The following is a 13537-nucleotide window of genomic DNA, read 5'->3' as shown; positions in this document are numbered from 1 at the left end:
CAAATCGATTCAAAATCACAATACACACTCTAGGGAACAATTCCTCGACAGAGCATGCCAATTAATCGACGATATCACCACAGCACATCAATTAGTCGAGCTCATGTGGATACCGTTGCACATTGGAATCTCTGGCAACGAAACAGCAGACAAAGTTGCAAAAACCAAACTAGGAGATCAAAATTCTATCAAGCTTAACTATAGCTCTACAGAAGCAATAAGCTTCGCACAAACATATATAGACCAAACATGGCAAGATTTTTGGAATAATACAAGACAATCGTGGCTTGGCTCCTGAAATTTTATATGTATTTTTCTTGTACATGAAAAAGTATTTTTCTCGTACACGAAAAAGTATTTCTTTTCTTCTTAAAAGTAAGAAGAAGAAGAAACCCACAAAATATTTATTATGTGATTGCACAGGTCTTCGCCAATATCGCAAACTTGGATTGTTTTCCTTATTGGCTGGAAAACATGCCATGTGGCTTTTTTTATTTGTTGGCGACATTGTTGGCTGTTTCAACTTTTATACACAACCATTGGTTTGGACTGCAGAAATTCAGAGGACCCATGAAAGGAAGCCGCAAACTGGATATAAAATGCACTGAAATGTATATACTGTTACATAAACAAATTCTTTGTCCATATTGACATAACATCTAAACAGTGAATTGTTATATCATAATCCACTTATCCTGACATCTAGCATGAGTACTGTATGTTGTGAAATATCCACTTTTTTGTTGTTGACATTTCTGGTAACGGAGATCAACCGGACGAGGCATTGTCTCGTAATCTATCCTTCATCAGATTTTAGGACGCTCATTAGTAATTAATATATTTACAAAGACTGACATTTGTATGTGGATGGTAAGTAAAATTCCTCTTAATTTCACTCAGAATTAAATCCTTCAGAACACTCACGTTTTCTGTAATAATCCCTGTCATCAAAACACCTGCATCTCTATCGTCTGTTGACCCTTTGTTAGTTTTCAGACGCATGCTGGAAGGCAGCATCACGCTGCTACCACAAATGTAAAAAAAAAAAAAAAATACACCTTACCTATTGGTTTATTCAGTAGGCATGGAGGGACAGTAACTATAATAGTCTAAACGATGGCCAATTTCTTTTTAAAAATGTACCCAGATAAAATAGTTTGCTGAAATTTCAAATGAAACATATTACCTTTGAAGCACTGACTGTATTGAAAACGTACTCAACAATTGGAAAAAATACCAGTCTCAATCATGCAATACAATTATTTGATGTTGCCACCACAATAAGAAATTGGCATTCGTTTGGTTCTCCAAAGCTGTCCTTTAGCGGTGACTTCAATAGCACATGCACCCTTCATCAAAGAAAGCTGACTACAATCTTTCAATAACAGCAAAGAACTTTTCTTCAAAGGAAGTCAGTACCAAACTTAAATAAAAGTGATGGAATCTGATGGATTTTTGCATTTTCCAACGTGACTGGAACACGTTAACTGTGCTGTGAAAGTTTCCTTTTTGTAAGGAAAAAATTCATGCCAATGGTGGCTTAAAACGCAAACTAACTTTTACCAACTTGGGACGTACTTTAAAGTAAATGTGCTTCGTCATTCGTTAATTAATATTTTAAAACTGTGTGTGCATATTTTTGATGGAATCAGCAGTATTGTGGATTCAATGTATATGTTGAGGTTCGCAGGTGAGTACACTGTGTTGATACTCTATTCATGCTATACATTAGACATTTATATATAAACAGGATTCATGTATATGTACCAATTCATGGTTCTCTAAATAAAGTAAACTATTATATTATGTCTTCTCTGTTTTCACTACAGGTGTATTTCTCATTTAATATGCATCAATTCAAGATGGTAATTGTGCCAACGATGCACGCATTTTACTGCCCGCATTTATTACCCCCACACACCCACACACAATTTTTTTTGTGGGGGGTACATTTTCTTCAGCTAGCTGAATTGGTTGCATATAACACGGTTCGTTATATAACGCGGTTGGGTTTTATGGCTCCCAACTACCGTGTTATAGCGGGGTCACACTGTATATGTATAGATGGCTGATAAGATGAAGTTGAGATCTTCTCACCTACCAAAATTTTCACTGGCAAATCCAGAGAAGCTAATGGGTTGTGTTGATTGGTCTAGTTGGGTATGATGGTCTAGATGGCCTGTGCTGCTGCCACCATCCCTACCAGATCCAATGTTGGTCTCTGCAATGCTAAATCTCTGAGGTAAAAACTCAAGAATTTTTACTCTGCATGCCAACCAACAGCTTCTTTGTCTTAGATTGAAACACTGTGCTCAAAAGCAAGGCTCACAAAAATGTCTCTAATCTTGCGAGCTGTAATCCTCATGAGGCAACTCTGATCTTGAGAGATCTCAGAGTACGCCAAGCATATAACCCACTTCAACCACAAAGCAAGGTCTTGAGGGGTGATGCCTCGTTTTCCGACCTGGAGGCGCAGATGTGAGGCTACTCTTATCTGGTGAGATGTCAGAGTACACCAAGCATATGACTCCCTTCAGCCAGGAATATAGGGCGAGAAGCATGATATCCTGTGTACTGTCTCACAGAGATTGCTCGAAACTTCAGAGCAGTAAGCCATGGAAGAAGAGGCATTGCTCGTGCCATGACTTGTCTCTGTGCATCTCACGTAGTGCTTGAGGGTGCAGACATGATCTTGCATGGCTTCCTCTCTAGACCTGTCTATGGGAAAGAGAGGACAAATGACGACTCATCGGTTACGTATGGACGGAAACTGATTCTTGGCAACTAGACCTGGTTGTGTAAGGAGGACTACTGAATGATCAGAACAGAACAGAAGATTGTTCAGGTCAACTGAAAGGGCATGTAGCTCACTGATCCTGCATGTGAAGCCTAAAGCTATCAGTCTTGAATTATATGAACTTTAGCAAAGAATGAGCAAGAGGTTCAAAATTGCTCGAGTTGAGCCAAATAAGAACCCAAGACAAATTCCATTTCGGAAATAATGTTATGGATTTTGGTTGCTGGAAATCAAATTGTCTAACAGATCTGAGAGATCTTTATCATGACCAATGTCACATCTGCCATGATGTCAGAATGTGTCCGAGATCACTAATCCCTGATGGCACGAACAGAATCTTGCATGGCTGCATTTCTTGACCTGGCTATGGAGGAAAGCAAGCAGGGACACTGATTGACTACCAAGTGATGGTATGATGTTCTGGGTTATGAATCCCAGAGGTATCTTGAGAACCACCAAAACCTCAGATCAAAAGAGAATTCCAGTGAACATAAGAGGGGATGCAGCCCTCTTAACCTGCATGCTTAAGCTAAAGCTATCAGTAAACAAGGTCTGTGTGATAGTGACTTCAGCAATGTTTTGGCTAGAAGTTCAAAAGGATGTTAAAAAAACCTGATTGGATCCCTTTGGAGACAAATAAGGGATATTAGTAATGGAATCCAGTATTGTCGAAAAGATCAGTTAGGTCTCTATCCCACACAAATATGTTGCCATGATGCTGGAATTTGTCCAATATCAAAGGGTGGTAGCCTTTGGTAATGATTGGTGTCCTTGTTTCTCCTTCAAGAACTGAGCCAGGGAAAGTTGTCCAGTTGAGGGATAGAGGCATGCAGATGGGCAAAAGAGAAGGTTACTCTCGAGATTGTCTCCACAAATGAAGGCTTGAATTATCTGACTTGCAAGGCTGTACTGGTAAATGCCAAGTATGTAGAAGAGGAGGATGGTAGATTCCAGCTGGGTGGAATCTTCCTGGGTGTACTATCTTTGGGAAAATTAGATCGGTGATACAGGGCTTGTGCCCTCAAAAAGGAGCTATCGGAATCATCTTGCCATTCTGACCCCATAATTGTAGCACCATAGTAGGGGTGGCACTGGCCCACGACCCCTCCCAGATGGCTGACAGTGTGTCTCATGGCTGAAGCTGCTGTGTCTTGAATTGGGGGTAAGAAGGTGGGTAGCTGTTGATTCCACCTTGTCGCCAAATGGTCGATCATCAGTTGCCCTTGAAGTGTGTGAATCCGAGTGACGACCAGCTGATGGAGAGGATATTCCGTGTGAAAGACATGACCCCTTCTGCATTGATTCTTGGAGAAGACACTGATGCAGCCAGAAGGTGTCTGAATTGTATGTTGATATGGAGATTGTTGCACCCACATAGAAAAATGCCAAATCAGAACACTGGACAAGTGGTCTGGTACCTCCCTGTTTGAGGATATAGGTTACCACCCCAGTGTTGTCTGATCAAAAGAGGAGCGTTTCACCCCCAAGATCAATCTTTACAGGTTGGTACTCCCACCATGTGCAAAGGCAGAGGTACTTTACGTTATTTCTGCCTTGGGTTCTTCATCAAGATTCCAATGGTCAGCCAGCCTGGACTGCCCTACTCAGACAGGAATGATCGAATTTCAGGCGTGATCCTGACCGCTTGATTAAGAGGACATAAAATGTGGTGCCAATGTGCTGGCAAAGCCTACATAACGAGACGGCCGAGCGGGGTAAAGTCTGCTGTCGTATAATAGTGGAGTAGTTGCAAGTAATGTCTGGGTGACTGTCGGTGTAGACTAGTGTTGGTGCAGCAATATTATTATTATTATTTGGGTCCAGCTGATCAATCTTACATCCAATGCACCCTGACTTACACGCCTGAAGGCCATGCTGACATGTGGAGGCTTACCCCATCTGGGTTGCCTAAAAATGGGGAATATTCCCCCAATGTTTTGCTCAGATTGAAGAGAGTGCGGTTTCAACTGCTGTACCATCTGATGCATCTTATCCAGCAACGGATGGTCCCATCCTTTATCCTGTCCGTCCGCTGACGTAACAGTATGTGGTGGTTCTGTGTGCTGAACTTTAGCGGGAGGCGGGCCAGGGATTCCAGCACCCCCACAAGGCTTGCCAATGAGGCTGATTTGGGGTGGAGACTAAGAATGTCAGTGATATCCTGCCATAAGCAAGACTGTCTCTCTTTCCCCTCTGCCGCTTTCTGAAGACCTGCAAAGCATGTGTCTCCTGACCAAGCACTGCATATTTAGCCCCTTCCCTTCAATGCCGAACACGGAGATCTTTGTGTACTTGCATGTGTGTAGTAAACATTCCTCTTGAAACGACACAAGAGAAAACAAAGCAAAGATTAGCAAATTAGTTTGTGACTAACTGGCAAATAGTATGAATCCTATAACTCAGCAACCCATACTACATATTATAGATGCTGTATATCAGAAACAATGTATACATAACATAATTAAACAGGGGTCTTGGAGGACTTCCATGCTTTGAAATTGCATATAAATCGATTAAATAAATATTCTTCAGAAACAATACAAAAGATACAAAAGACAAAAACTAAAGCAGAATCTAGTAAAGGGTTGAAATTACTAGGTCGCTAAAACACTGCCATAATAAACAGACCTGTAAACATGTCGTATCACAGATGTATGTCCTATATTAAGCTTAAGGACAGTGCATATTTAACAGAGAAGGGATGATGTTTACATACTATAAACCAAACCAGAGTCTTAGTAGGCAACCATTCTCTGGTACAAGAAACATACCTAAGTAGAAACTAGTAACATGCTGAAATTACTAGGTCACTGAAACGAACACTTCGCAACCACATTTATAGTCGCTGCATAACAGAAACTATGTATACATAACTTAAACAAAACAGGAGTCAATGTAAACTTCCATGCTCTGAAATGGCATGTAGAATGTTTAATTGACATATGCTGAAACAACACAAGACACACAAACTAATGTAGAAACTAGTAATGTGTGAAATTACTAGGTTGCTAAAGATACTGTCGTAACTATCAAATCAGTGAAGTATCATATCAGAAACCTATGTTGCATGCTTAGTTAATAATAATTCTATCAAGACAGCATGAAATACGAATAAATGAAGCATAATTATCAAACAACTTTTTATAATTCGCTGTTAAGAGCTCCGTAGCGGACAGAGTAAGCAAATAAAGTTAAACGTACACTAACCCGTAATGACCTTGTGTAAGGTCAATGATAGTGTGGTGGGACGGTGGTCCTACAATAAGAAGTCCTGGCAAGTGTTAAGTCTCTCAAAATATTGGCAGAAATTGTAAAATAAAGTATACAACATGCAGCAGATAGATAAATCCACATTATAAATGCAAAATGAACACTGGATGGGTCCATAGGAACACAAACAGGCTGGATTGTAGGAGGCTATTGCACCATGTGTGTCTCAGAACACAGTGAAGCTAAAAAATGGTGACACCTGGCGGTATCAAGTAGAGGTAATGGGCAAGAGTTACTGCACTTTTTCTATCTAAACATAAACAATAAGACAATTTTCATCTTTTAATAGGGCTGAATTTGCAAGGTAGCAGGCTAATATTCCTAACGTCATGTGACTGGGGAACATATTCGAAGGAGAAATACATTTCAACCTAAACCTGAAAACTCAACAAATTAGTGACAAATTCATCAATAAATCAAAAGACTAACCTGCCTTTGAAGAATGCAATGTAGATAATCGATGAATAGTAGTTGACAAACTGGAGAGCAAAAAGTTTAATGTTGATACTGTCATCATATTCACTCTGGGTACGTAAACATTCAAAATCAGTCAACCAAAAGGCAATCTTACTGTAGATCTGAAAATAAAACGCAATGCACAAGTCAAATGGGAATGATAAACGAGGACAATACAGTGATTGAGTGAGAAAGATCCATCCAAAGTGCAAGCTTTGCATACAACTCATGGTTTAAAACTTTATAATCTGAGCATTAACGAATATCAAAATTATTACATCAGTGCCACAACGTTGACATATAAGAAGCAAATAGAACTTAATTTCTTGTATGATATTCTCTACTTTTTCTGCAAAATATGCTCCCAGAGAAGTCTAGTGGAGTTACTTGTAAACTTCAAGATATCAGATGTACTTATTATGTTCTAAAAAGCAAAATAACCACCTAATTTTACTTGACAAATTATTATGAAACGCTCATTTTCTTGTTAAAATATTCATGTGCTAAACTTTAGTTCAAAACATGGCAAATGCATTTTGCATTTCCTTTGCTTGCAAAATACACCATAGTATGCATTGTAAGGATACACAGAGTAGTATACATTGTAATGATACACATCTTAATATGCATTGTTAGGATATACACTGTAGTAGACATTGTAAGGATACACACAGTAGTGTGCATTGTAAGGATATACACAGTTGTATAGTTTGTAAGAATACACATGGTAGTATGCATTGTAAGGATACACACATTAATATGCATTGTAAGGATACACACACTAGTATGCATTATAATGATACACACACTAGTATGAATTGTAAGGATACACACAGTATGTATTGCAAGGATACACACAGTAGTTTGCATTGCAAGGATACACACAGTAGTAGGCATTGTAAGGATTGTATGCATTGTAAGGATACATATAGTAGTATTCACTGTAAGGATACACACAGTAGTATTAACTGTAAGGATACACACAGTAGTAAGCATTTTATTGATACACACAGTAGTATGCATTGTAAGGATACACACAGTAGTAGGCATTGTAAGGATACACACAGCAATAGGCATTGCAAGGATCCACAAAGTAGTATGCATTGTACGGATACACACCCAATTATGCATTGTAAGGATGTACACAAAAGTATGTTGTTATTGTTGTTGTTATAGGTTTTAACGCCATTTTTCAGCATGAGATAGGCTATACATGGCAGCCAGTATAAATGGTGGAGGAAGAACCCAGGAAAACCCTGGAAAGAACCACCAACCCACAAGAAGGTACCAGCAAGCCTTCTCACATACCCACATTGGCCGAGCCAGAGACTGCAACCCATGCAGACAGAGTGGAGATGGCAGTAATCTGTAATGATGAGCACTTCAGACCACTCAGCCACACGGGGCCCCCCACAAAAGTATGCATTGTAAAGGTATGCACATTAGTATGCATTGTATGGATACACACAGTAGTATGCATTATACAGATACACACAAAATTATGCATTGTAAGGATATATACAATAGTATGCACTGCAAGTATACACATAGTACGCATTGTAGTTGTAGTTGTAGTTGTTGTAGGGCTTAACGCCATTTTTCAGCACACGATAGGCTATACATGGTGGCCAGTATTAATGGTGGAGGAAGAACCCGGGAAAAGCCCAGAAAGAACCACCAACCCACAAGAAGCTACTGGCAAGCTTTCTCACATACCCACATTAGCCAAATCTGAGTCTCTAACCCACGCAGACAGAGGTGAGATGGCAGTGATCCATTAACGGAGAGCGCTTTAGACCACTCAGGGCCCCAGTACGCATTGTAAGGATACACATAGTAGTATGCATTGTAAGGATACACATACTAGTGTACACTGTAAGGATACACACAACATCATGCATTATAAGTATACACACTAGTAGGCATTGAAAGTATACACACACTAGTATGCATTGAAAGTATACACACAGTAGTATGCATTGTAAGTATACACATTCTAGTATGTACTGTAAGGATACACACAGTAGTAGGCATTATAAGGATACACACAGTAACAGGTATTATAAGGATACACACTAGAATGCAATGTAAGGATACACACATTAGTATGCACTGTAAGGATACACACAGTAGTATGCATTGTAGGGATATACATAATGGTATGAATTGTAAGGATACATATACTAGTATGCACTATAAGGATACACTATAGCGTGCATTGCAAGACCTACACAGTACATGGTTTCCCATGCTTTCTTAAGATAAATTTCCAGTTCATTTTCAGGTTTTATTTTTTTCAAGGTTCACATATGACCATTACTGAATGGAATTAAAAAAACATTTTAGCTTATAAAACATGCATTTTTTAAAATTCGAAATCTGTTTCTATTTCAAGACTTTCCCAAAATATCTTAGTCCGAAAAGATGATCATGCACTAAACCAAAATGTATCATACAAAACAAAATTGAGTACTGTATATTCATATAAATTTACATGTAAAGTTATTGCAATTTAAAGAATAAAAATTATAATTTTATTTTGTGGACCTGCATTATATTGGTATGAGGAAACTACATAATGAACATAAATTAATGTTGTTTCCATTCAAACCTTTAATTCTAAAGAAATCAGAATAAGCAGTTGTAAACCAAGATAGCAATCTATATACATGCTATACAAAGTACACATTTCCTATCACAATGAATACAACATATTAGAAATCTCTTGCAAAGAGAGAAAGTTTAAACCCTGAATTAATCTGTGCCACTAAAACACCAAACAAGACTTTTTAAACAACCTTAACTCCTTAAAATGATTTAGTTAAAAATCCATCATTTAAAAAGATCTATTCACAAAAGGATGGTTTAAACTGTCACATAAAGACCTTCAAAATTATTTATTTCTAAAATTAAGGATTGATTTTTCTGTGAAATCAACATATAACTGCTTTTAACGTGATAAACCGGTCACCAAGCCTGTATTGATATACACAGGGGCTTGTATCATTTGCAATATATAAGGGATTACAATCTCTCAAATCTGGGTAGCTGTTAGAATTTTGTGCTCCTTCAGGTTTTTTTTTACATTATTATTATTATAAACAGGATACGACTTCTGTATAATATTTTTCTAAAAATTTGAAATGGTTTTTACTGATATCACGTTACTACTGGACCCATGATGGCGTGAATATATGGTTTGCGAGATTTGTGTACTCCTGCTACTAGTAATGCAAATGGCAACTACCAGGTCAAATGTCATGTTACTCTCGTGTGACTATCATATTACATTGCAATTCTTAGTGTCCTGACCAGTAATACTTTATCTGAGTACCACCAACATGGGCCCAAGGCAGCCTACTCTGTAGAGCATGGGACCCTTAATTATGGGTTCAATACCTGGCAAGGCCAGCCCAGCTTCTGCTGCCTTAGCACATCCCTGGGAAAGGTACTTAGCTCCCATTTATTTAGCATGATATAGCCAACAATGTATTAAAGGTTCCATAGAAAGCCCACCCCCAACAAACTCAGCCCTAGTTCAAACTCAGATTTATTTGACTGATTTAAAAAAAAACAAAAAGAAACATGTTGCTTCACTCTTCTTCATTATAACAAAACAACTTCTACTCCTATCATTATAATAAACAATTTCTACTCGTATCATTATAATAAAAAACACAATTTCTACTCCTATCATTATAATAAAACAATTTCTACTGAAATTTCAGAGTTAAATGATATGTCCACCTATGACTTGTATAACATTACCCTGTCACACAGCATACTATTAGGCAATAGTGCAGAACATTAACTGGGAACAGTGCTTACAAAATTGAGTATGATGATGAGTGCCAAGTTGATAAGAGCAGCTGTGATTGTTGTGACAAGGCTGGCATTCTTATAGATGACTTCTGTGGTGCCCTTCACAATTGTAGAATTACTCCGCACAGCTCCATCATCATGCAGCAAATTCAATGCCGCCAGTGTCGAAACACGGTATGCTATCACACCAACCACACCAGCTATAGCCAATAATGCCTGAAAGTGCAATACATTTCAATGATACCTCTATTAATCAATCAGCTAAGAGATACAACAATGTTTTATCAATTGTTTTCATACACAGTAAAACCCATTTCTGGACCACTCAGAGCACCAACATTGCTTCACTGTATCATTAATGCATTATGTTCCTAACACAATATATAGCCTTCTTTGAATATTAAATTTATTAATCTGCTGTAACCATTTTTGAACAAGGTGTTAAAGAACAGATATTTTACCTCCTTAAAAATGACAAGTGCAAGAAGGGAAGGATGATTTCCAATATTGACAAGAATTTTGTACTAAATATTTATCCAAAGTCCAATATAATATCAATTAAATCTACACAATAGAAGCAATACATAGCTCATGATGATATTAAAAACATATGAATTACAAAATTTCTGATAACTTTACAGAAGTTTCTGAAATGTTACACAAGCTATGACAAAACTAGAATTATTAGCAATGGATTTATTGCTTGCAAGGAGGAACGTGAAAATAATTTTGTGGATGCAAAACAAAGTTTATCCAACACAAATGCACCATAACTCTAGTTTCAAAAACTTATCTAAATTGCTGTCATTCAAATTCATGCAAGAGTTCGGCAATATAAAGCAGTGCAGGAAAGTCGCTCCAAACCCAATTATTACTGCTAATGCAAGAGTGATAAAACCTGAGTCAACTGGGCCCACACAGTACACAATAATTATATTATATATCCTTTCCATTAGTCTCTTGGGAAGCAGGTGGTTGAAAATCAAATTCATCCAAGATTTCATCAATATAAACTGCATCCTGAAATGAACTGAACATCAACATGAATTAATAGCCAACATACATGGGTATAGTTATGCTGTGAAAGCCAGTCTTGAGAAAGTTGTGCTACAGAAACCAAAATTAGGGGAAGCTGTGGTGACTCAGTGGTTAGTGTACAGGACCTGCAACTCAAGTTCAATTCCCAAGATTGGACAAGCCTGGTGGTCATCTACTGTGGTGTTTTCTTGGGCAAAGCATTTTACTCCAATAGCCTTATCACTAAATATCATACTTCTGTTGCTATGCAACAAACCAAAACTCAAATTAAGGTAGATTGGCATGTGGGGCCACAATTCATCCGACATTTTTTATTATTTTTCATACTACTGGCCATGGTGGAGAAGAACAACAAAATGACATATTCGGAGCCACCAGGTAAGTGAATGTACATGTCTCAAAAGTTTGCGTAAGAGTTAAGTAGTCACTGGACTGATAGGTTTTCAATTCAGAATGGGACTGCTCATAAAAAGCAAACCTGTGGGAAGATCTGATGCAATGGGTTGACAAAAAAGGGGATTCCAATTGTTGTCTGGTAACAAAGTTAAGTCATATAAATGAATTTGTTAATTCAGTGACACCCCAAATCCCAAATTTCTATGGGGCTGATGGATTACATTTGAATCTGCTGCTTTATGGTGTTCTTTAAAATGACTAAAATGTCAGAAAATAACATTAAGTGGTGGAGAACAACTTGTTTGTATATAACCCCTCCAAATCATGCAGCTGAACGCTGGAAATTAAATTTATACAAGGTCTGATCAATTAAAAAGCTGCATGTTGAAGTTAGCTGAAATCGTATAAATCCTAATAAAATTATGCTGCTGAAATCAACACTTTTTTAACATTCAAAATTCCGTGGTCATAATTCTTCAAATAAAGACACAAGACTTCCAAAAATGAAACTCATTAAATATCTCATCGTTATGAAGACATGCGCCCTATTTAGTCAAAATACACCAGATCAAGTCACTTAGTGATAAGATGTTACATACCAATATGTCAATACTTCGAATTTTACAGTTCAGTACCTGCTTTGTACACAACTTAAGTTTTTTGAGTTTTTTAGGATTTCCCAAAAGTTTTCAAGAGTTTTTTTTTCTTACAGAGAGTGAGTCATGCTTCCATTTTGAATGTGTAAACACAGCGCATTTGTAGTCAGTTATATTCCTTATATAAAATTGTCATCCATTTATATACATGGTTACCATACCACTATAGCAAATGGACATTACACGTCACTGAATCCACACAATTTTATTCCATTTTTATTTATTTATTATATTTTTCATAAACACTTCATGTCTTCTATTCCTGGTGTATTAATCAAGGTTCATTAAAATTTTCAATCAAAAGTGACGAGCTTCTCCATACACCTAACCTCTGTCCGACTATTCTGGAGATGTCACAAACACTCAATCTGGAGATAAATTTTTAGCTCTGCTGACAACGTTAGCTCCACTGCCAACATCATGATAATGTTGTCAGCTGGCATTAAACTAAAAGGAACACAATATAAATCTCTATGCAACTAAGTTACAAAGATGCTTTCCTTATATAGGAGTCATATCATGGACACATGTAAGCTAGTGAACATTCAAAGCAATGAAAACCAAACTCTGAAACGCAAATAAATGGATAAATAATTTGTTTACTTATTTCATTTAAATGAATAAATTAATTTTAGTAAAATAAACATTTAGATGCTTAATTATTCAAACAATGGGTTCAGCATGGGCTTTCTCCTGTGTGCTGGTCCAAAGTATCACTACACTAATTAAGTTCCTCTCTTTTTCAAAATGCTGTACATTATTCTTGACATTCAGTGCATTAGTTATAAGTAACAATGTAATAAGACTATCTTACTGGCATGAGGCACTAACCTGTACACAAGATAGGAAAACAAAACACCAAAAAAACCAGAATTGGATATGCCAACTTTTCTGGAAATAGTTGTAACAGAATGATATGAAGGCTTCAGTGAAAGTTACCTATCTGGAACCAGTCAAAATATGCAAAATTCCTCACATTTCTCACAGTCTCCTCTGCCAAAACTCTGTCTAGTGAGCCATGGTACATAAGCATGTTTTGGCAAACCTCCGATCTCAAATACCCCACTGAATTATCACTGCGGCATGACACGTTTTGGCAAAC

At 37.5% G+C, this 13537-nt stretch overlaps 1 protein-coding gene across 1 annotated transcript in view; it reads right to left on the bottom strand.

Annotated features, from left to right (window-relative positions):
- Positions 1 to 13537, bottom strand: part of LOC149797108 (anoctamin-1-like) — a 165987-nt gene that overhangs the window by 35125 nt on the left and 117325 nt on the right. Inside the window, exons 17-18 of the mRNA XM_089960712.1 lie at positions 10352 to 10561; positions 6497 to 6645 (exon numbers count right to left, since the gene is read on the bottom strand). Coding sequence (XP_089816838.1) covers positions 6497 to 6645; positions 10352 to 10561 — 359 coding nt within the window. The remainder of the gene's footprint in view (positions 1 to 6496; positions 6646 to 10351; positions 10562 to 13537) is intronic.

The sequence above is a fragment of the Sinohyriopsis cumingii genome, chromosome 6 (assembly GCF_028554795.1).
Source record: "Sinohyriopsis cumingii isolate HCF-2022 chromosome 6, ASM2855479v2, whole genome shotgun sequence".
Taxonomy (NCBI): Eukaryota; Metazoa; Mollusca; class Bivalvia; order Unionida; family Unionidae; genus Sinohyriopsis; species Sinohyriopsis cumingii.
Note: the sequence above shows the minus strand (reverse complement) of the source record. Positions and strands in the feature narration are given on the sequence as shown.